Raw genomic sequence first — 23,605 nt, forward strand, 5'->3', positions numbered from 1 at the left:
GTTGACTGTGCATAATTTGAATGGCACTGGCCCAGGGGTCACATTGTGAATAATGGTGAGTGCATACTGGGAGGCGTGGCTCTCTGACCCAGTTGGGGAGGAACGACAGACGTTGGCAAAATGATTTTGCTTACCGCAGCTGCGGCATGTCTGGCCACGGGCTGGACAGTTCCGGGCACTTGAGGCGTGAGACCGAGATCCACAGTTACCGCAGGGCTGTTGTGGACGGGGCCGAGAACGCTGTCATTGCCCCAGTACATGACATCTGAGGAGTCCGGTCTGCTTCGCTCTGGCTGGGAAGCGTCCCGGGGGGGGAGCCTCGAGTAAAGAGAGCAATCTGAGGAGGCAACTTGACTGGGGGTGGCCACTTGCTGTGCAGTTAGCATAGCTGCACACTCAGCTGCTCTCTCCACTTGCAATGCAATGGTAATTGCTCTAGACGGCGATAGATCATCTGATTCAAGTAAAAGTGTCTCACGCACTTTCGCGCTGTTGGTGTGTCCAATCAGCTGGTCGTGGACCATCTCGTCCTGCAGCACGCCAAACTTGCACAAGCTAGCCAGCCCTCGTAAATTAGCTACACACTGCTGCACAGACTCACCGGGCAGTTGGTGTCGCTGACAGAATAAAAACCGCCGAAGGAGGGCACTATGTGGAGCAGCGAAATGGGTGTTCAGAAGCCTGTGTCATAGTCAGTGATGGTCCCTAGCGGCCCCGAGCACACGCTGACCCTCAGCTCCCAAGCAGTAACAGAGCCTTCTTCCGAGCCGCGCTCACTTCACTCAACCTCGAGGCTATGAGGTGAGTTTCGAAGTACTGTAACCAGCGAATCCAGGGTATTGGAGGCACGCCAGGCAATGCCAGAAAGGGGGCAGGTGGTGGAAGAGAAATATCAGCCATCTTCATTGCCAATATTATGTTTTAAGGATCACACTATGACTCAGTATCAGCATCAATGCAACGTTCGTTTTACTCTCCATTTCAAAAACCCCTTACAGCAGACTCAACCAATCAATTCAAGAACAACCATAAAGGCATCACTTACCGTACCGATTGCAGCACAATAGAACAGTGCTAACCCAAATGCAGCACTGATGACCCAGTGTGCAGACATAGCAGTCGAGTGAAAAGACGTGGCTGGTGACTCCACATGTATCAGAGGAAGCATGTAGTCTGCAGCCATCCCTGGATCGGCAGAGAGGTGGCGACCGAGACAGCTCAGAAGAGTGGGATAATTGGCCGGATACAACTGGGGTGAAAAAGGGGGAACCCCCCCCCCCCAAAAAAAGTCTTGGAGCCACCAAATTTGATTTAAATAGAAATTATTAATGCAATGAAATAAAAAAGTGGGTCAGATATGACACTGAAAATGCTTTTTTTTTAAATTTTTTAAATTTTACTCTGATGTTAATGATGCACAATGTAATGAAGAAATGGACAGTGACAGTTTCACTGCAATTAAAATTTAAAGGTACAGTTCATAATGTCATGCATCGCCATGGCTATATGGAGTACTGCGATGACATGAGTGCTCTGCCGACAACAAGAAACACGATGTGTCTCACCACCGGCTCAACATTGTGAAAGCCCCAAATAGGAACTTAACTTTGTATTTTCAATTAAGCATTTGAATGTATTTTTCAATTGACTATCGTTTTATAAATATTCACACACAGCATTTAATAGATTTATGTAAATATATCTCCAGATCATATGCACAAATGAATTCTGAATGAGAGATTTAAGCAATATTTTCCTCTATCTAGATCTGATACTTCTCAGTGTAGCGCTCCTGTTAGCTGCTCATTGAATCTTCGCTTGAATGGGAGCAGATACTGCTTTACAGTGACCTGTGCTCTGCAGCCATTCACTATGTCCCTTCTTCTGTAAGCAGAGAAAATAGCATTACATCACAGACAAACATGGTGGTAAAGAGAATTTGTGCTTGCGTCTCAGTCACTCTGGACAACTCTGCTTAGAATTCAGCCTCGGCGTCTCTCGGAGGCTAATAGTCGACTGATGAGCTTTAGAGGGATTTGGGATTTAGAGCGTATTAGGAAGGGGAGCGAGAACACAGGGCAGGCCTGAAGACGCCTCTAGTTAGCATGTAGGAGAAAAAGGGGGGAGGGACAGATGGAAAGCGAGAGAGAGAGAGAGTGAGAGAGAGAGAGACATATGGGGCAGACAGATGATGTAGGGAGTGATAGGCACCAATAGGAAATATAGACAGCATTGTGCTGTGTGTAAGCCAGCGAGAGCTAAGCAGGAGCAGAAACCAGAGAGAGAGAAAACGAGCAAAGAGAGAGAGAGAGAGAGAGAGAGAGAGAGAGAGAGAGAGAGAGAGAGAGAGAGAGAGAGAGAGAGAGGGAGCACAAATGGAGGCATAGCGGGAGGAGAGAGAGATAGGATGTGTGAGAGAGAAAGAGGCTGCTCAGCTGACTGAAGCAGAGAGCCAAGGAGGGGAGCCAAACACATCAAAACACACACACACACACACACACACACACACACACACACACACACACACACACACACAGCCGGCGTACAGGCACAGGAAGACAGGAGCGCAGCAGTGCTGTCCAACCTGCAGCCATGGCAGACGTGGGTAAGCAGCGACAAATCCTGACAAGCAACCAATTTTAATAGGTTATATTGGATGCATGGATGTGTGTGTGTGTGTGTGTGTGTTTGTGTTTGCATTCATGTGTGTGCAGGAACATGCGTGCTCACGGTTTCCTGTGTTTGCTGTTATTTAGGTGTGTGGTTTTTTTTTTAATTGCTATGTCGGTGCTCAGTGTTTTCTGTGTGTGTGCGTGTGTGTGTGTGTGTGTGTGTGTGTGTCTGTGTGTGTTCATATTCCGTGTGTGTAAAGATAAAGACAGGTGATTGTGTTTGTGTGTCTTTCACACACACACACAAAATCACTGTGTGTGCTCTGTGTGTGTGCAAGACACACACAGAGCTTTGTTTACAGGTTGCTCCGTTGTCATGTTCTTTCTTATGTGCTCGTGTAAACAAGAATACATGATCCCAGCACTTGACTGTGTCTTCAGCTAAATATGTTAGTGTGTGTGTGTGTGTGTGTGTGTGTGTGTGTGTGTGTGTGTGTGTGTGTGTGTGTGTGTGTGTGTGTGTGTGTGTGTGAGTACACATGTGGTGTGCTGGTAGTGTTTGGGGGTGGACAGATGAGACATTAAAACACATTAATTAGGGCAGGATTGTGGAGATGTTATAATCAGATATGCCAAAGGAATGAAGGGGAGAGAGACAGAGAGAGACAGAGAGACAGCGAGAGAGAGAGAGAGAGAGAGAGAGAGACAGCGAGAGAGAGAGAGAGAGAGATGTGGTTTTCAGACTTTTGTGGTCACGACGTTCGTACCAATTACCCATAATGCTCACTGTAAATATAAATTCTATTCATTCCTCTTGAAGATGTGGTTCAACACCATACAATTTCTCTTTTCATGATGCCAAAAATGCACAAGATGTGTTTTTCTCAGGGCGTATGATGACGGTGTTGCATGAGGACTGGCATATTCTGAAGATTAGCCCCCTGATAGACTCAACAAACAACAAAATAAATTACCTGTTCCCTCTTATACACCTGTCGCTGGCAGCCATACCAACATGTGTCCTGCCAAATGACAGAAGCTAAGCAGGTAAGGGCTTGGCTAGTACTTGGATGGGAGACCTTGTGGGAAAACTGAGTTGCTGCCGTAAGTGGTGTTGATGGGCCAATAGGCAGCAGTCTTCCCTCTGGTCCTAATAAACAACAAATATCAAATCCCAATGCCCCAGTGAGGTGACGGAGACACTGTGCTGTAGGAGATGCCGTCCTTTGGATGAAACGTTAAACCGAGGTCCTGTGGTCATTAAAGATCCCATGGCACTTATCACAAGAGCAGGGGGTCCCCGGTGCCCTGGAAAAATTCCCAGCCTGGCTCTCTCCATCTGGCCACCTAATCATCCCCCCAATGTAATTGGCTCAATGATTCCTCCCTCTCCACTGCGAGGTGTTGTGTGGTGAGCGTTCTGGCACAAAATGGCTGCCGTGCATCACCCGGGTGGGTGCTACACATTGGTGTTGGTTGAGGTGAGTTTCCCCCTTCAATGTGAAGTGCTTTGGGTGTCTAGAAAAGCGCTATATAAATGTAATCCATTATTATTATTATTTTACACCACTGATTGACTGATTGATTGATTGATTGATTGATTGATTGATTGATTGGTTCTCACTCAGGTCCTCAGGTACCACAATTACTTCAGATTTTAGTTCATTACATCCATCTGTCGTTCCAGTTATTCAGCCTCCAATCAGGTGGGTTCTACACCTGGAACAACAGGTGATGTAATGAACTAAAACCAACAGTTCTGGTGGTACCTGAGGACCTGATCGAGAACCACTGGTCTAAAGTGTAGATGTTTGTTTGATACCTGGACTGAAGCTTTCCCCTCAGTCTGCACACCCTGAACCCCGACAGGGGGGGAGCAAGCCCAGGTCATCAGACGGAGGACCTTCTCAATGGCAACCTTCAGAGAAACTAGAAAGCGAGAGAGGCGACGTAGGGAGGTTTAAAGAACGAAGGAGACGGAGAGGTGGTATGAAAGAGAGATTGTGGAGAGAGAGGGAAAGAGGGAGATATAAAACTGAGCAAATTTATTGTGTGTATGTGTTTGTGCACGTGTGTGCATGTGTATGTTGTAGAGCAATGAAGAGAAGGAGAACGGGGTGTGGCTGATGGAAAGACAGAGGACGGTCTGTGTGTTCTGATTTAGTGCTCACTTTTTAATGCACGTCTGTATATGCACATGCATATTCAAGAATACAAGCGCATGTGGGTCTATGCATACACTTTACACATGCACATGAACACATGCGCGTGCACACACACACACACACACACACATAAACATGCATTCACACACAGACCAGAGAGACAAGGGAGTAGATCTTTGCTTGGATGGGAGTGTATTTTGTTGATAGCATGCTGAAGTGCTTCTATTTTGACTCTACTTACCAGGGATTAGCTCAGGTGATTACAATCTGCAGCACTCTACAACGTTTCACAAATACTGCGTGTGTGTGTGTGTGTGTGTGTGTGTGTGTGTGTGTGTGTGTGTGTGTGTGTGTGTGTGTGTGTGTGTGTGTGCAAATGCAAGTCAAGTGCAAGTGTGTGAAATGCATGCATGTATGTGGCTGTATATCTGTGTGTAGTTCACCTCAGTCCATGTATGTGAATGTGTCTATCACAATCCAGCATGCCTCAAGATTCAGATCTATCTATCTATCGATCGATATATCTATCTAGCTTGACCTAAATTGTCTCTTGTTGGGTTAGTTAAGATCATAAATGCTATACTAAAAGTGGCCAAGCTTGTACATATTATAAAAAAACAAATGTAATAAATGTTCATATATAGGATTTTTTTTCTTAGCTATTTGACAAAAGTCCATAATGAAATGCCTTTCAAATATTATGAGGGATGTTTAGATAAATCCTGTAAGTTTGACATGACAGATAAAATTTAGATAATGTGTCTGTGGAGGTGCTGGACTGTTTCTGCAGGAGATGATGTGATCCAGTGGAGAAAAGATAGGATATAAAAAGACAAGAGCAACAGAACAGAAAACAGAATGTTAATTCACAAAACAAGGCTTCTCAAAATTTGGATGAGATGGGACTTGTAAAGTTATCTTGATTCTTGCTCGGTTTTTTGTGGAGTGGATGGTGTTGGGAAACTGAGCTGGACATTTATCCAGTGAAGGCTGGTGGTGATATTGGGTGGGTGGGTTAACAATTGCATTATACCCATCAATAGTTCATGCTGCAGCAACAGCAGCATCGCATCCCAGATACCAGGTTACAGCAACGACACTACTTTGTTATAGCAAGTGCTCTATAGCACTATAGAGAAGTACCCACAAGAATGGTCTGATGCCAAAACACTCTTTTCTCTCTCTCTCTCTCTCTCTCTCCACCTCATCGTACGTACCGTTACTCCGTATGTCTGTTGTCATTAGTCAAAAGTCAGCAGCCTGAGGACTGAATGAATTTAGCCCAAAAGATCAGCAAATCAAGGGGTTGTGACACGACACCTGTCACTCAATACGAAGATGAATGGAAGCGGAGCTATCTGAGCTACTCACCTTTGTCTGCTCTATGTCTCCATCTACACTCCTGTTAGGTGATTTCAATATCCATGTGGACTCTAGTAGCTGCACGTTTGAATTCCTGTCATTACTGGACTGCTTTAACATCACACAGCATGTTCGAGGTCCCACCCATGCCGAAGGTCACACTCTGAATCTGGTGTGCTCTACTGGTACAACTCCCTTCCATTTGAAGTGCCTGAACCTTGCGGTATCGGACCATCATGCCGTCTACTTTGCTGTTCCTGTCCCCCTGCCCAGGCAGCACACAAATACATACCATCATGTTCCGGAACATCAAGACAGTGAGTGCACCAGCCCTGACCAACATGATGGTGTCTAATCTAACCTCAGATCCCCCTGACACTATGATGGATGGCCTGGTAGCCCACTACAACACAACCTTATTCCTCAGCCTTGACTTTCTTGCCCCCCTCAAACCCGGTCTGTCTCCTTCTCTCATCCTTCCTACGAACTCTGCATCATGAAGGCCACTGGTCGTCGACTGGAGAGGCTCTATAAAAGATTTGGCCTCACTGTCCACCTCGAGGCCTTTAAAGATCACGTCAAGACCTATAAAGTAGCTCTCTCCCAGGCCAAAATGCATTACTACTCCACTATCATTGCCAACCAGCAAAATCACCCCAGAATGCTGTTTTCCGCCACCAACCAACTACTTCGCCCCCTGATGCCCCCCCTCCCCCACCCTTTAGGTGCCCCTGACCTCTGCACCAAGTTCCTGGATGTCTTCCAGGCCAAAGTGGATTCTATCCACCAGCAGCTTCTGGTATCTGCCCCCCCCACATGCACCTCACTTGCAGGATTTTGCTCCCCCTGCTGTGTGCCTATAAGTGCTGCCTCTCCTCTTTCCCCCCTGTGAATGCTCCTCAAGTTGCTAAGTTGGTCACCATGGCCAAGGCCTCCACCTCTTCCCTGGACCCCATGCCCACCGTCCTGGTCAAGGCATGTTTACCTACTCTGTGCCCCATAATTGTGGACATTATCAACTCTTCTTTGAAATCTGGCACGGTGCCCTCCTGTTTCAAAATGGCTGCACTCATCCCCATCCTCAAGAAGCTAGGCCTGGACCCAGATGACCTCACTAGCTACCAGCTGATCTCCAACCTTCCATTTCTCAGTAAAATCCTGGAAAGAGTAGTTGCTACCTAACTCCATCAGCACATGTCCAACCATAAGCTCTATGAACCCCTCCAATCTGGTCTGGCTTCAGAGCACACCACAGTACAGAGACTGCCCTTATCAAAATCACCAATGACCTTCTTTCTCATTGCTGCTGATTCTGGCCATATCAGTATTCTCATCCTCCTGGACCTCTCTGCAGCCTTTGACACTGTTTCCCACACCATTCTCCTCAACCACTTATCTGAATACCTAGGCCTCACTGGTGTAGCTCTCTCCTGGTTCCAGTCATATCTCACCAACAGGAAACAGTTTGTTACCATCAGAGACTACAGTTCCACCCTAGCCCCAGTCAACCAAGGAATGCCACAAGGCTCCGTGCTTGGACCCCTCCTCTTTACCATCTACATGCTCCCCCTTGGTCAGATCATCCACCACCACGGTTTTAAGTTTCCATTGCTATGCTGATGACATGCAGCTTTATCTCAGCATTAGACCATCCTCTCAGCTCTCCCCACAATCCCTTGTTAACTGCCTCCACCAAATAAAAATCTGGATGTCATCAAATCTACTCAAGCTAAATACCAATAAGACTGAGCTCATGATTGTGGCTTCCAAGGCGCTGCTCCAGAAGGTTGGATATCTTCTCCTTGACGTGGATGGCTGCTCCATGTGCCCATCCCCAGAAGTCCGCAACCTTGGTGTCATTCTGGACTCCCCCCTCTCCTTCCAGTCACACATCAAATCTGTCACCAAATCTGTTTTCTTTCACCTCAAAAACATCTCCAGACTCTGGCCATTACTCTCAGACTCCATGGCAGAGACCCTCATCCATGTCTTCATCACCTTCCGTCTGGATTATTGCAATTGAGTCCTGTCTGGGGTACCTAGCAAAGCCCTAGACAGGCTTCAGTATGTGCAGAATTCAGCTGCCAGGGTGCTCACTCGCACCAAGCCCTGGCAACACATCACTCCCACCCTTGTCCACCTTCACTGTCTCCTGGTCAAATCCCACATTTCTTATAAAATCCTCCTCCTCACCTATAAATCCCTACATGCCCATACCTCCCAGTACCTATCAGACCTCCTCAATCCCTATATTCCATCCCGCAATTTGCGGTCTGCAGACACGGGCCTGCTTTCCATCCCCCACACCAGCCTGCAGACTTCTGGGGATAGAGTCTTTAGTGTGGCAGCCCCCACCCTTTGGAACTCTATTCCAGCAGAGATCTGCAACACTGCTTCTTTGGACAATTTTAAAAGACTGCTGAAAACCTACCGTTTTACTAAGACCTATGGTCTGTAGTCTTTTGATGTTTCTTTTAATCTCTTTTTTTCCTTATCCACTGTAAAGCATCCTTGGGTTCCTTGAAAGGCGGTATATAAAACTAAGTTACTGTTGTTGAAGCTGATGCTCCTGTTGTTAGGGCTGTAAAAAATAAGACTATTTATATATTTCCTGTCACTGTGTTTTTCTTGTGAATATTTGGTGCTGTTTGCTGCTCAAGGTTCCCCCAAAATTGAAAACAATCTGTTCTAAGGTTTTTTAACAATAATTTTCTCATCTTTAATGTATAAGTCTTGTTAGGCCATTTATACCAGCCGTCCCTGTATTTATCTACATGTAAACATCAGATTGGAATTCATCCAAACACTGGATATGAAGTCAAAGTCCCTGTAGAATTCACTCTAAAGCTCAGTTCAAACCACATGCTAATGTATTAATCCATGTTCTGAGCCAATGTGCTAACTTGTCAGCAGTTAGCATAGAGGATATCAGGCTACTGTGTGTGTGTGTGTGTGTGTGTGTGTGTGTGTGTGTGTGTGTGTGTGTGTGTGTGTGTGTGTGTGTGTGTGTGTACTGGCAGGTTATTGTGGTTCTCAAGTTGACATTTTCCTTCACTGATGATTTTTTGAGTTTAGCCCAGCACCAACAGTTTATTCAGCGTCCTGCCTCCACCCCCCCCACACACACACACACACACACAACCGACTGCTTCATGTGGTTTAGTAAATGATGCTATGTGTGAAATGGACCACTAGATTGATGTCGGTGTAGCCTATGTGGACAACAACTGAAAGAGAGAGAGAATGCATGCTAGCGTGTGCTGATAGTAACGGAGTTGTCAAAGTGTATTATTTGCAGTCGGAAAACGCCAACATCAATAAAAATCTCAGGCCTAATCCCCTATACACACACACACACACACACTCAGCAGACTCGACTCAATCATGGCTGCATTATATATACTACCATACTACCTTGTAACTGCGTTTAAAGGTAACAGGTTTAAATGTGACAAGCTGAAGGAGCGGGTATGGTCGATTCAGCAAAATCTGAAACCAGATTGCAGTGACGGCTGGTGGTAATATTGGGTGGGTGGGTTAACAACTGCATTATACCCATCAATATTTCACGCTGCAGCAACAGCAGCGTCACATCCCCAAGTTACAGCAGCGACACTATATACCTTATTATAACAAGTGCTCTACAGCAACACTATAGAGAAGTACCCACAAGGATGGTCTGATGCCAAAACTTTCTCTCTCTCTCTCTCACACACACACACACACACACACACGTTTCCTTATTTTGTCATATAACTGTTTAAAATCTAAAATTCGTTGTCGGCTCCAAGCCGTGTCTCCTCCAAAAAGCGAGCATGGGGAACAAAATAGTGAATTCTTAGCTACACTTGCCGCCAGCCGGTCCTTTCGTTGAAACCAAGTAACACAAACTCACTATTTTGTCATTTGTCCTGTTGTGCTATTCAAACGTCGTTAGGACGACGTGTCCTCAGTCTCTTCACTTTCAACTTTCCTCCAAAGACATCGAAGAAAATGGATGATAAAGTCAATAATCCACCTCCTCCGTGCTAACACCCGCGCTCACACACGTAGCGCCTCGCCGTACGCACCATTACGCTGTACGTCCTCTGTCATTGGTCAAAAGTCAGCGGCCTGAGGACTGAATGAATTTAACCCAGAAGATCAGCCAATCGAGGGGTTGTGTCACGACACCTGTCACCGACTTACTAAGAAGATGAATGGAAGCTGATGCTCCTGTGTTTGGGCTGTGAAAAATAAGATCATTTAGATATACCTTGTGTTTTCTTGTGACTATTTGGTGCTGTTGCTATTCTAGGTTCCATCAAAAATTAAGAAATATCTGTTCTCTTGTTTTTTAACAATAATTTTCTCATCTTTGTTGTAAAAGATAGGGAGGGGTTAGCCCTGTAAGCCCATTTACACCAGCCGTCCTTGCCAGATTCTATCAAATCACCTTTAAAACACACAGTAATATGGAGGGAAAGTGAGGGAGTGTCCCTATGGTGGTTGTCACTTTCCCTCCCTTTCACTGTGGATCAAGACCGCGTCATACGAAAGAACTATTCCTCGAGGCATTACCTTAATAAATTTGTATTTTTTTGGTGATGTGGTTAGAAAGACCACAAATATTTATGCATAGCTTTCCATGTCACATGAGTGAGTATCGCTGGCCAGTACTATACTTGTATGGTAAAGAGTGTATGTGCGTATGTTGGTGTGAGAGGAAGACAGCGAAACCACTATTTTGAAATATAATATTGTTATTTTTTTGGGTGAATGCATCTTGATATTTGTCATCTTTGTTTATGTTTGCATTGTATGTGTGTGTGTGTGTGTGTGTGTGTGTGTGTGTGTGTGTACATGCTGCAGACTCTCTGAGTGAGGCCTTGAAGGCCATTAGCGTGAGCACAGAACTGATTGAGGAGGAGCTGAAGCCTCATCTGGACATCCTGCTGAATGCACTGCTGGAGAAGGGTAAGTCATACCTGCCGAACACACACAAACAATCAGTACACACCAATAGTTCAAAGCTGGAAATTGAGACTTTGTGCACAAAGAAGGAAGAGTGTCGTTCTCTCTGTTTACCGTTGAGGCTCACGGGAAGAATAAATTGATCACTTGTACTTCAAATGCATTTTCCCATGAAGATCACACAGTGCCCGCCAGTCATCAATCCAGGCTGCTGTATCTTATTTTCCTGTAAGGACTCATTTGGGTTTTTTTCTCCCACATGGTTGTAAAAAGACAAATTCAGAGTCAATGTGACAACTGAAGCATTACTGTCACTGCGAGGTGATCTGTCCGTCATCTGTCTCATAGTGTCAACGATACGTAGCTGTCATCAACATAAAGGAATAGAATAGAAATGGAAATTTCTTGTCAACACATTCAACATTTGACCTCAACATTGTTCTTTCTTCCATGCTAAGTCACAGTTGCTGACACACTGTAAGATGTAGTCAGAGGGCAAGTTTAATCCCAGTCTGATTTAATCAGCTTCAGATCACTTTGCTGTCTTTGTTTTCTCAACTTTACGCTATTTTCTTCACCCTGGTTTGGCCATGCTATTTCATTGTTCATTCCTTACAGTGGTTATCTCTAATTTTTTGTGCTAAAGAATGTCTTAATTGATACCTTTTCCCACAGGCATTTTCACAGGAACTGCCTTTCATTGGAACAGCATTCTGTGTTTGCTCCTCCTTATCCATCCATTCCATTATCGAAGCCACTTATCCGAAGTCGGGTTGCGGGATGCTGGAGCCTATCCCAGCATTCATTGAGTGGCAGGCGGGAGACGCCCTGGGCAGGCCGCCAGTTCATGACAGGGCCAACACACTCACACCTAAGGACAATTTAGTATGACCTATTCACCTGACCTACATGTCTTCGGACTGTTGGAGGAAATCGGAGCACCTGGAAGAAACCCACGCAGGCACGGAGAGAACATGCAAACTCCACACAGAGGATGACCTGCCGTTCACTGGATGATCCATCAAAAAAAAGAAAAAAGAAAAAAGAAAAAAAAGGAAGTCTTCTGATTGGGTGGGCCTGGGTGATAAGTGGGTGGGGCCAGGCCCACCAAGGCCCACCCACAGCTACGTGGCAGTCTTAAAGGGCACTTCCTCATATAACAAATTTTAACAATCTTCTTCTTTCGGCTTGTTCCCTGTTTCTCAGGGGTCACCACAGCAAATTTTATTGTTTCCATCGGTACCCTGTGAGGGTACAGCACCAATGGCGGCCGTTGTTAACCCGGGCCTCGACTGATCCAGTATGGTTTTGTCAATCCCCATACTGATTTGTCAAAATTTTACATCGGATGCCCTGGTTTGCCCCGCCCCCCAAGGCTGGACAACCCCGGGGTTTGAACCCAGGACCTTCTTGCTGTGAGGCGACCACGCTAACCACTGCGGCGCCCTGTTCCTCTTTATATTATTTTCAATTGGTGTCAGCGGGGTCCGACATTCCTTTCCAAGCATTCAAATGTAATGGAGCCCACACAGGAAATGTGCTGAGTCTGCCACAAAAGGAAAAGAAGAAAAAAAAGAAGAAAAAGAAAAGGAAGAAAAAAGAAGAAAAAGGAGGAGGAGGAACTTGCATGTCAAATATCATCATCAAGATGGTGCCATGTGCAACAATAGGATTGTTATTCCTAGTTTGTGATTCTGGGGAGCAATTAGAGTGTGACACAGACCCCGAGTGATGCTGGCTAGGGATGAAAGTAACGGAACTGTATGACTGAAGGATTTATGTTAATAAAGTAACAAGTAAGCAAGTTAAGCTTTAACCGTCCATTCTGTAGGGTTAAGTAGAGAACGGAACAGAACGAAACACCGTGGATGGTAGATTCGGTTCTGCGCTCTCTTGTTTTTATGTTTTTGTTTATCACGGACAGTACAATTCATCTGCCGCAGTTCCAACTCCTCCGGGCGGACCGCGATACAGAGATGCCGGGAAAAAATGGGGTGGCAGCATATGTTTCTACATAAGTGAAGGTTGGTGTATGGATGTCCCAGTGTTGAAGAAATCATGCAGCCCACATTTAGAGACATTTTTCACTGACTGTAAACCATTCTGTTCACCACAGGAATTTTCATCATTTATTCTGGTTGGTGTCTATATCTCACCCCAGGCCTGTGGTAAAGAGGCGTTAAAACACCTGGCTGATCAAATTACGAACATGGAGTGCAAATATCCAGACCCAGACTCCCTTCTCATCATCCTTGGGGATTTTAACAGAGCAAACCTCAGCCACGCACTGCCAAAATACAGACAGCATGTTAAATGTCCCACCAGGGACAAAATCACTCTGGATCATTGGTACACAATATTAAAGGACGCCTATCGCTCTGTCCCCCGTGCAGCCCTGGGCCTCTCTGATCACTGTCTGATTCATCTTATCCCAACCTACAGACAGAAAATAAAATCTGCAAAGCCTGTGGTTAAAACTGTGAGTAAATGGACCAATGAGTCAAAACGGGAGCTCCAGGCCTGCCTCAACTGCACTGACTGCAGTGTTTTTGAGGCCGCATCTACAGACCTGGATGAACTTACTGACACTGTGACATCTTACGTCAGTTTTGGTGAGGACGTGTATGCCCACCAAAACCTTCTGTACCTTCAACAACAATAAGCCCTGGTTCTCAGCTAAACTCAGGCAGCTTTGTCAGGCCAAAGAGGAAGCCTACAGGAGTGGAGATAGGATCCAGTATAACAAAGCCAGAAATACACTCGCAAAGGAGATCAGATTGGTAAAAAGGTGCTACTCTGAAAAGTTGAAACAGGTTTTATGCCAACGACCCAGCATCAGTCTGGAGAGGATTGAAAGACATTCTCAACTACAGGAGACCATCCCCCCACACTGCAGGGAACCATCAACTGGCTGATGACCTAAATGGGTTTTACTGCAGGTTTGAAAAGTAAACATTCACACCCTCACCCTCTCCAGCCACAATACACAACAATACACAATCAACTGCACCCCCTGCCAGCCACTCTCCCCTCCCCACTCTCCCCCACCCGCAGTCAGGATCTCTGTTGAGGATGTGTGCCAGCTGTTCCAGAGACAGAAGACCAGGAAGGCACTGGGCCTGGATAGCGTGTCACCGTCCTGTCTGAAAGTCTGTCCTGACCAGCTGGCCCCCATTTTCATATTGATCTTCAACAGATCATCAGGTCTGCAGAGAAAATGATTGGTGCCAACCTGGCCTCCATTCAGGACTTATACTTCTCCAGACTCAGGAAACGGACAGGCAACATCACTCCAGACCCATCACACCCTGGTCACAACCTGTTCCAACTCCTCCCCTCTGGCAGGCGCTACAGAGCACTTTACCCCAAAATAATCAGATATAAAATGAGTTTCTTTTACTGGGCTGTCATTCAAATGAAGCCTTAAGACTGTCAAATAAATCTAACCATTATATACTGTACTGTACATTGTACATATAGTGGTACGTTCTGTCGTGTCCGTCTACCTCAACATATTTGTAAGTAACCTGCTAACATCTATTTCAGCATCGCTGATATATTCTTATATATATATATATATATATATATATATATATATATATATATGGTTCTCTACCGGAAAATGGTGGATTGCTCCCTCCAGGTTGGGGATGACTTGTTGCCTCAAGTGAAGGAGTTCAATTATCTCGGGGTCTTGTTCATAAGTGAGGTTAGGATGGAGCAGGAGATTGACACGCGGATTAGTGCAGCATCAGCAGTAATGCGGACATTGTTCCGGACCTTTACGGTGAAGAGGGAGCTGAGCCGGAAGGCAAAGCTCTCAATTTACCAGTCAGTCTTCGTTCCAACCCTCACCTATGGTCATGAGCTTTGGTTAGTGACTGAAAGGGTGAGATCACAGATACAAGTGGCTGAAATGAGTTTCCTCTGTAGGGTGTCTGGGCTCAGTCTTAGAGATAAGGCGCTCGGACATCCGGAGGGAACTTGGAGTAGAGCCGCTGCTCCTTCACGTCAAAAGGAGGCAGTTGAGGTGGTTCAGGCATTTGATTCGGATGCCTCTTGGGTGCCTTCCTTTGGAGGTTTTCTGGCACGTCCAACTGGGAGGAGACCCTGGGGTAGACCCAGAACTCGCTGGAAGGACTACATGTCCAATCTGGCCTGGGAACGCCTTGGGATCCCCCAGCAGGAGCTGGAGGGCATTGCTGGGGGGAGGGATGTCTGGAGTGACCTACTTAGCTTGCTGCCACTGCGACCCGACCCCGGAGAAGCGGCTGATGATGAGATGAGATGAGATGAGATGAGATGAGAGGATATATTCTCTGCACCATTGCACTTTAATCACCTCTTATTTCTCCTGTATAAGTCAATCCTTCTGTATATATCTGAAGATTGTTGTGTTGTAGTTTTGTTATTCTATGTTAAGTACATTGAGAGACCCAAGAAACCAGAGTCAAATTCCTTGTATGTGCAAACCTACATGGGCAATAAACCTGATTCTGATTCTGAATAAACAAGAGAAAGTGATAGGCACTAAACACAAAGCTAAACATTATCCAATATTTAATGTGGTGAAATGTTTGATATGTTGTTCAATATTACCGTGTCGGATGACAATGTTGATCAGTCTCTTTTCTCCAAAATACAAATGCTGTTGATGGACTGTCTTCTCAGTTCGCTCCTTGTGCACAGCCAAGCAAATCATGCTGGTGTTACAGCAGAATCTGCAACCGTCAGAAATTGTGACCTGCATGTAAATGCTTTGTGCATTCAAGATCACCTCGGTTTTATTTATTTTTTAAATCTGTGCTGGCTTGGCATACAACACAATTTGTATGCCAATGTGTCCGAGACAGAGTTTATCAGCTAACATGTCAGGCATCAGACATGTTTGATCAGCCAAACAACCAATCAGCATCACTTCTCCAAGCAGGGGACAATCGCCACAAGTGAAATAAGGAAATCCAGAAATGAAAAAGGACATCATGTATCTGATAAGACAGAGACATAGAAACAGAGGCTGACATGTGTTCAACAAAACATATTTGAATCGATTTTATCGATATCCGTTTATGATAGCAGTTATAGCGATAGAGAAGACAGATAAAGAAGGAAAAAAGAGGAGAAAGGACTAAGAAGATGGATGTGTTCCAGAGTGTTCTGGGGAGTTTGTGAGGGAGATGCTAGAAGAGTGTATGTGAAGTGTCCATCTGTGAGTGAACGGGATTAATCCCCATAAATTCTGGTGTTTGAGATCCCTGGCTTATTGCAGTGCTTCCGGGCAGCAGAAAGGCTCTGAAGCCACCCACGGGCCCTGCAGCCACGCAGACACCCCGTGACCAAGAGAGAAACCGGAACCCAAAGCACCACAACCCCAGACAAACACCAAGCCCACAGGGGAGCTAGCAGCCTGTAGAGCAACAGCCTCGCACGCCCTCGAGGAGCACAAGCTCGTCCCTAAAAGGACAAGCCCGTGAGGCGCAGCCCCACTACCAACCCCCAGGTGCAGGGCGCACCTCCATTTCAAATGGAAGTCTGGGATTTAGAGTTGAAAACAAACCATTTTGACCACCAGCTGATGCCAAATCCACCAAAACTGAAGAAATTAAGGCTAACCACTTCAGCAAAATAAGAAAAAAAATCATACCTTTCACACATCAGCCGTGTTCAACACCGAGACAAAACTTAAATAACTGACATTAGAAATACAGTTTAGGTTGTAGCTTCCTCGATGTGGAGGTAAAACAAATGTTAATGCTAATCTGTATTAGTATTGTAAATTCAGTTCTCATCTGTCTTTCCAGACACCCACTTTGCCCAGTTGTGGATACAGAATTTAATAACACACATCCGACATTATCTATTACCAACCAATTACAAACTGTATATAATTAACTATCCTCATTCTTGACACCATGTAATAAAAATTTGGCCCCAATAAAGAAACTATAAAAAGCTTTTATTCTTATTTCGGTTTAGCTGGACTCAGATTGTTTTAGAAGACTTTCTTTTCATTTTATTCTCTCTTTTTTTGTTTCAGAAACATTGAGAAAGAAATGGATAGAGCAGGAAAAAAAATGAAAGAGCATTATTTAACCTGGGCGGCACGGTGGCGCAGTGGTTAGCGCGGTCGCCTCACAGCAAGAAGGTCCTGGGGTCGAGCCCCGGGGTAGTCCAACCTTGGGGAGGGTCATCCTGGGTCGTCCTCTTTGTGGAATTTGCATGTTCTCCCTGTATCTGTGTGGGTTTCCTCCGGGGGCTCCGGTTTCCTCCCACAGTCCAAAGACATGTAGGTCAGGTGAATCGGCCATACTAAATTGTCCCTAGGTATGAATGTGTGTGTGTGGGTGGGTGGGTGTGTGTATGTCAGCCCTGTGTGATGTCCTGGCGGCCCATCCAGGGTGTCTCCCCGCCTGCCGCTCAATGACTGCTGGGATAGGCGCCAGCATCCCCGCGACCCTGAGAGCAGGATAAGTGGTTCAGATAATGGATGGATGGATTATTTAACCTCATTAAGGCTGGTTTGTTTCTGGAGTGTGTCATTAAAATTCACTTATTCTTTCATTTCAGAAGACTTCAGAAGAAATAAGCCAAGAATATTTTCTGCTTTACAAGATTTATATTGTGACCATACTGTGTGGTGTGTGTGTGTGTGTGTGTGTGTGTTGTTTCTAGAAAAGAATGCTGCAGTAGAGATAGCCAGAAGTGGGATCTTGCCCACGCTGGCTCAGGCCTTGCGGCAGAAAAGTCGCCTGACCAGCCAGGTGACGCTGGTGGTGGCAGAGATGGCAAGGGAAGGTACAGTCTCCTTTCTGTTGTTGTTACTGACGGCTGTGGTCTAAAAATTAATGAACCTGTCTTGTGACCTTTGGATGTAATTTTCTGTTTTATTCAGTCCTGAAACATCATAACATGTCAGTCAAGCTTGAACTGCAAAGTTTTCAATGTAAACAAACACAGGCTTGCTTCCATTCATAATTTTACTCAAGCAGATGTTGAGTATGTTAAAAAGACCCCTGTCCCGGTTGTTGCTCCACCCCCTCTGCCCATCCAGGGAGGGCTGCAGACTACCACATGCCTCCTCTGATACATGTGGAGTCGCCAGCTGCTTCTTTTCACCTGACAGTGGGATGTTTCACCAGGAGGACGTAGCACATGGGAGGATCACACTATTCCCCCCAGTTCCCCCTCTCCCCTGAACAGGTGCCCTGACTGACCAGAGGAGGCGCTAGTGCAGCGACCAGGACACATACCCACATCTGGCTTCCCATCCGCAGACACGGCCAATTGTGACTGTAGGGACACCTGATCAAGCCGGAGGCAACATGGGGACTCGAACTGATGATCCCCATGCTGGCAGACAATGGAATAGAATGCCATGCCACCCAGACGCCCCACAAATCCATTACTTTTGTTGAATAGCTCAGATTTAGACCATTAGTAGGGACAAAATAAATGAGATTGAATCTGTTTTTTCCACCATTAAAGAAATACAGCTTCCATGTACAAAAAAAAATGCAGTCAATCAAACCATTTTAATTTTATTTATGACATTACTCATAGCTTTTGGTATCAGATTTTAGTCTTGGATAAAATCTCCGATACTTCATTTTAACCTGGTATCAACCATGCATTGCTAATTACACAAAACCTATTCAAACACACTGTAGTTCAATATTGTAAATCAAAATAAACATGAAAAAATTCCAAAGGAGTTGAAAACGTTTTATAGGTAGTGTACATACACAGTTTATATCCCTGTTGTAATTTCTAGTTAGTGCGTCATGTGAAAAACACATCATTTCTCCTCTCAGAGTCATGCTAATGTGGTTTCTGTGTTTGTCTTAGCTGCGGTGAGGGAGTCTTGCATCGACGCCGGCCTGGTGAGCGTCCTGCTGCCTCATCTGCAGAGCAACAACCAGGAGATTCTGCTCAACACCGGCAGAGCCATTGGCCGCATCTGCTTTGACAACTGTGAGTTTGACAGAAGCTGAGTCCACCATCACTTAAAGAGTAAACTCAAACCATTTTAATGAGTTTGCTGACAACTACAGGTTAAAAACCATATAAAGTTTAAAAACATGGCAGGCTGGCCTTGGTACTCTTTAATGTTAGCATCGCAGGATAAACACAACTGCAGGTAATACAATTATTAACGTACGAGTTAAAGGGTCTGTTTGATTTAGTTATAGAGATGTAGCAGCACACCTGTCAGCATTGACAGACACAGACAGAGCCAGCATTATGTCAATAGTACTGTCAATGCTAGTTCTTTAGCACACCTACATCCAGCAGTCCCATTATTTATGGTTATCTATCTATCTATCTATCGAGATATGTTCATCACTAACTATTCTCCTAGCAAAACCCTGACTCAACCCCCCCCCCCCCCCCGCCTCTCTCTCTCCCTAGCGGCTCAACAGGACCGGCTGGTGCAGGGCGGTGTGATTCCCAGACTGGTGTCCATCATGAAGGAATACCCGGAGAACGACCCACTGGTCAATGTGTGTCTGCTGGCTCTGTGCAATCTGGCTGACATGGGTGATTATCAACCTGTTTCTCTTGTGTCAGCTTCATTTAAAATAATACTGACACTGCTGAACACAACAAGAAGCAAGAACAACTGACACAGTGTTTAGAAAAAGAGATTTCTTCCCTGTAAAGAAAATAACTGAAAATGGCCTCAAACACTGGCTTAAAGGATAATTCTGTTTGTTTGTTTTTTTAATATATATATAGTATATATATATATATATAATCTGGGTCTTATTTTTGTTGTTTTTACCATCGTCCCTGTCAGTTATGATGTCATTTTACTCACTGGCTTCATTTTGTGGATTTTGGACGCAGGACCACCACTGGACTTAACATTACAACAGTGTCTTATGGGACAGCTGAACACAAGTCTTAAACATGTCCTTTAAACAACAAACCCCCGTAGTGTGTCAGTCCAACTGTGTCCACAACTGTCCATTATCTATGACTTCTCTATTGTGCTGGCCGGCTAGTTTATGGATGGTTACCTATGGTAAGTATAGGCTGCTACTTTCTGCAGGTTGAACCAGGAAGTAGATCAGCAATGTCATCCACCATTGATCATACTGGACATTTCACATCATAACTTTAACTTGCATATGTGGTTTAGATAATTGAGTCAAATTGGACTTGTTGAAACATGTCTGATGCTCGTGTTGAGTTTTCCCACAAACACCTTTGTAAAGCTGAGTCCAGTGGTGGTCCTGTGTACAAAATCTACAATATGAAGGTGACAGAAAGTTGGCTTTTTAGCGATGGGGAGAACCAATCTTTACCCTGCTAATATGAAGAGGAAGTACGTCAGCCATGTTTGTGAAAGAGGTCTTTTATCTCCAGAGTCTACATGTTAATAACCTCTGCAGCGCAAAGCACTGAGAGACTTGGGTAAAGAGCCAAAATAACTGGTCCCAGATGAGCCTCATTGACTGGAAAGTACATCCCAAGTTCTCTGCACCTCCCAGCAGATATTCTTGAACCCACCCACTTACCATACTCCAATACTGCCTATAATAATAGATCTACATCCTTTCAGATTCAGCACGGGATGCCCTTGCAGACCTGGGTGTAGCAGAAATACTGATCTTCCAGCTGAAACGGGCACCGGATGCAGAACGTAGACATGTCATACTGGAAATACTGGGATCACTGGGGGAGAGTGGTAAGACAAGGTGTTCTGTTTAAGGAAGGAAGTTAAACGTAGTCAGGGTTTTATTATGAACGTAGACTGCAAAAAAAAAAGATGCTGGCAGGAACAGAATACTGGTCACATGATGGAGGTTATAATTTCACTCTGTCAGACTTTTATTAAGGAGCCATGTGCATGATAAGGTAAAAGACGGTTGTCGGTGTAAAAGATAGAAAAAGGAAGAACTGATAAATTCTTTCTCCACTTTTTGTGTGATTGTCTTATTACATAGAATAATATGTTTTCATCTGAAGTTTTACTTCAGAGTTAAATTGTGAAAAGTTATGTCACATCCATACATTCAATTTTCTCATTAAGCGGACATTAATACCAACACTGCATTTTATTTACAATACATTTTATTTATACATTTATTTGTCCTGGGTATGACATTAAACTGCAACCGTTGGGTCGTCGGTGACTAAACCGGCACCCCCACTTCAACCCTTGGTTGTTGTGAGGAGGGTGTGTGGACGCCCAGCAGGACTAAAAACAAAACCTGTCAAAGGGCGGATGAGTTCCTCTGTGAACCAATGGCCATCCATACCTGGAGAGGATATAGGGACCACCAGGTACTCCCCCTACTGAAACACAATGATGGCTCAGCTGTGTTCCTATGACATCCATAGCTTACGGAACTGATGATGATAATTATTATTTCTACAGCAATAACATCTCCAGGAGAGAGAGAGAGTATTACAGCTGTATATCACTGGCATAGTTGTAGTTTTGTATATTTTGTTTCTGAATCACATATGAGTAAGAGCACATGAAGGTTAAATAAGAGTGGACCTAGGATGGAGCCTTGTGGAATTCCAAACATTATTCTGATTATTGTAAAGATCAAATTTTAAATGAACACATTAAATTACTGCCCTGTAAATAGTTTCTTAACCTGTCTAGAACATGTCCAATCCAGGCCAACCTATTTCTCTAATTTATCAAGAAGGATTTCATGGTCAGTGGTATCAAATGCCACGCTGAGGGCTGAAAATATCAGAAAAGATGTCGTTTTAAGTTGGTATTGAATTTTAAATCATTGGCAACTTTTGTTCATGCTTTTTTTGTACTGTCGTAGACTCTTAAGAGCATATTGAAAGGTATTAAGTAGGCCAATTTAGGGTCACGATTAAGTAACTGGTTATACCCAACATTCTCACAAATTCTGCTAAGGACCAGCAAGTCAGAGATTTGTCTGTCTGTACTTACTGAAAATCAGTCCAGTGAGTTTATTTTTCTCCTATGACAGCTTTAAAAGAACAGTTTTTAAGGCACTAGGAAAGATGCCTGACAGGAGTGAGCCATCAACAATTTTCAGTACCTCCTGTTCTCCACAGCTAAAACCATTCTTAAATTGGGAACGACCAAAGGAACCATATATGTCATAAACATTATCCATCAATACTATCATTTTACTCATGTTTTTTTTTCCTTTGCTAACTGAATGTTATGGATGTGGAATGCAGTCTTGGTGGTTATATTTTTGGCAAAACTTTAGGTGTTTCTGAAAGACAAACGATGAATATATCATGACCTGTCTTACGTTCTTTTGTCCGTACACTAGATGTGTTGAAGTTGCAGTTTGCAGAGTCTGGTGTTCCGGAGGCACTGTCAAAAATGATTCAGGGGCTGCAGGGAGGCACCGACCCCCATGACCTGTGTAGCATCAAAATTGCCTCCAACCTGATAGTTTCACTACTTCTAGGAGGTAAGTGATAGAAAAGGGACTTTTATGGTGTCACTGAATATAATGTAGTTTGAGTGACATCTCAGCCTAAACCTAATGGGGAGGCGTGCCCCCTGTCTGACTTGCACACATATCTAGATGAGCTTTATAAGACCTTTTCCTTTATAAACTTAGCACAAAAAGCAAGGAAATTTGTGTTTGGTAGATTATTTCTTTGTTGTAACAATGCTTCTTGGCAATAAATCTCATATCAGGCACCTGATTGTCAGCACCTGGGGTACCAGGAGCTCAAAACAAGAGTCAATAGCAACAGCAAAATAAGCTGTTTGCATTGGCAGAGAAGATTTGGCAAATTGTTCATGGGCACAACCCACATACTCAGCTCTGCTGCTCATCCCAAAATGCATGTTCCTTACAAATGTGTCACCATTTAAAAGGGAAATAAACAGGCTTTACAACGGTATAAGATTTATTGCCAAGAAGCATTGTTACAACAAAGAAAGAATCTACCAAACACAAATTTCCTTACTTTTTGTGCTAAGTATATTTTGGACCATGTCTTGTATGTTAAAGTTTGTAGAACGAACCCAATAGCGACAACACAAGACAAAGTAAAGCACCAACCTGGCAGGACTCGTAGAGGAGAGCCGGCCGGGCCTGGACAGAAGGGGGAGGCGCTTCAGGCGGAACCTGAGAATAGCTTCTTAAAAATGGGAAAACGTAAACTGCCCCCTTAATCCGAAAAGGAAAAAAACGTAAACTGCTCCTTTAAAGTCCGAAAGGGAAAAAACGTAAACTGCTCCTTTAAAGTCCGAAAGGGGAAAAAACACAAACTGCTCCTTTAAGGTAGAAGTCCAACCGAGTAATAAGATCCACAGTGAGAGAGGAGAAATTAGAATATCAAAAACTTGATCTCAACTAGAAAATCACGATGGGAAAATCCAATGGGGAAAACACAAAGAGAGTTCTTCTCCGAACAAGCTCTCAAGGAGAACTGACACAAGGGAATAATCAAACAAGCAAAAACACGGAGAATACTACAATCTGTACTCCACCGGGAGACACAGAAATGTCACAAAACTCGAGACGAAGAATTTACTCACGGGAC

At 44.5% G+C, this 23,605-nt stretch overlaps 1 protein-coding gene across 1 annotated transcript in view; it reads left to right on the top strand.

The window, feature by feature from the left end:
- The first annotated feature begins 2,592 nt into the window (after window positions 1-2,592).
- The window catches only part of si:dkey-191g9.5 (rap1 GTPase-GDP dissociation stimulator 1), a 34,528-nt gene continuing 13,515 nt past the window's right edge, over window positions 2,593-23,605 (top strand). The window contains exons 1-7 of the mRNA XM_056292211.1: window positions 2,593-2,605; window positions 10,991-11,095; window positions 17,765-17,887; window positions 18,938-19,063; window positions 19,502-19,630; window positions 20,658-20,783; window positions 22,375-22,518. Coding sequence (XP_056148186.1) covers window positions 2,593-2,605; window positions 10,991-11,095; window positions 17,765-17,887; window positions 18,938-19,063; window positions 19,502-19,630; window positions 20,658-20,783; window positions 22,375-22,518 — 766 coding nt within the window. The remainder of the gene's footprint in view (window positions 2,606-10,990; window positions 11,096-17,764; window positions 17,888-18,937; window positions 19,064-19,501; window positions 19,631-20,657; window positions 20,784-22,374; window positions 22,519-23,605) is intronic.

The sequence above is a fragment of the Lampris incognitus genome, chromosome 13 (assembly GCF_029633865.1).
Source record: "Lampris incognitus isolate fLamInc1 chromosome 13, fLamInc1.hap2, whole genome shotgun sequence".
NCBI lineage: Eukaryota > Metazoa > Chordata > Actinopteri > Lampriformes > Lampridae > Lampris > Lampris incognitus.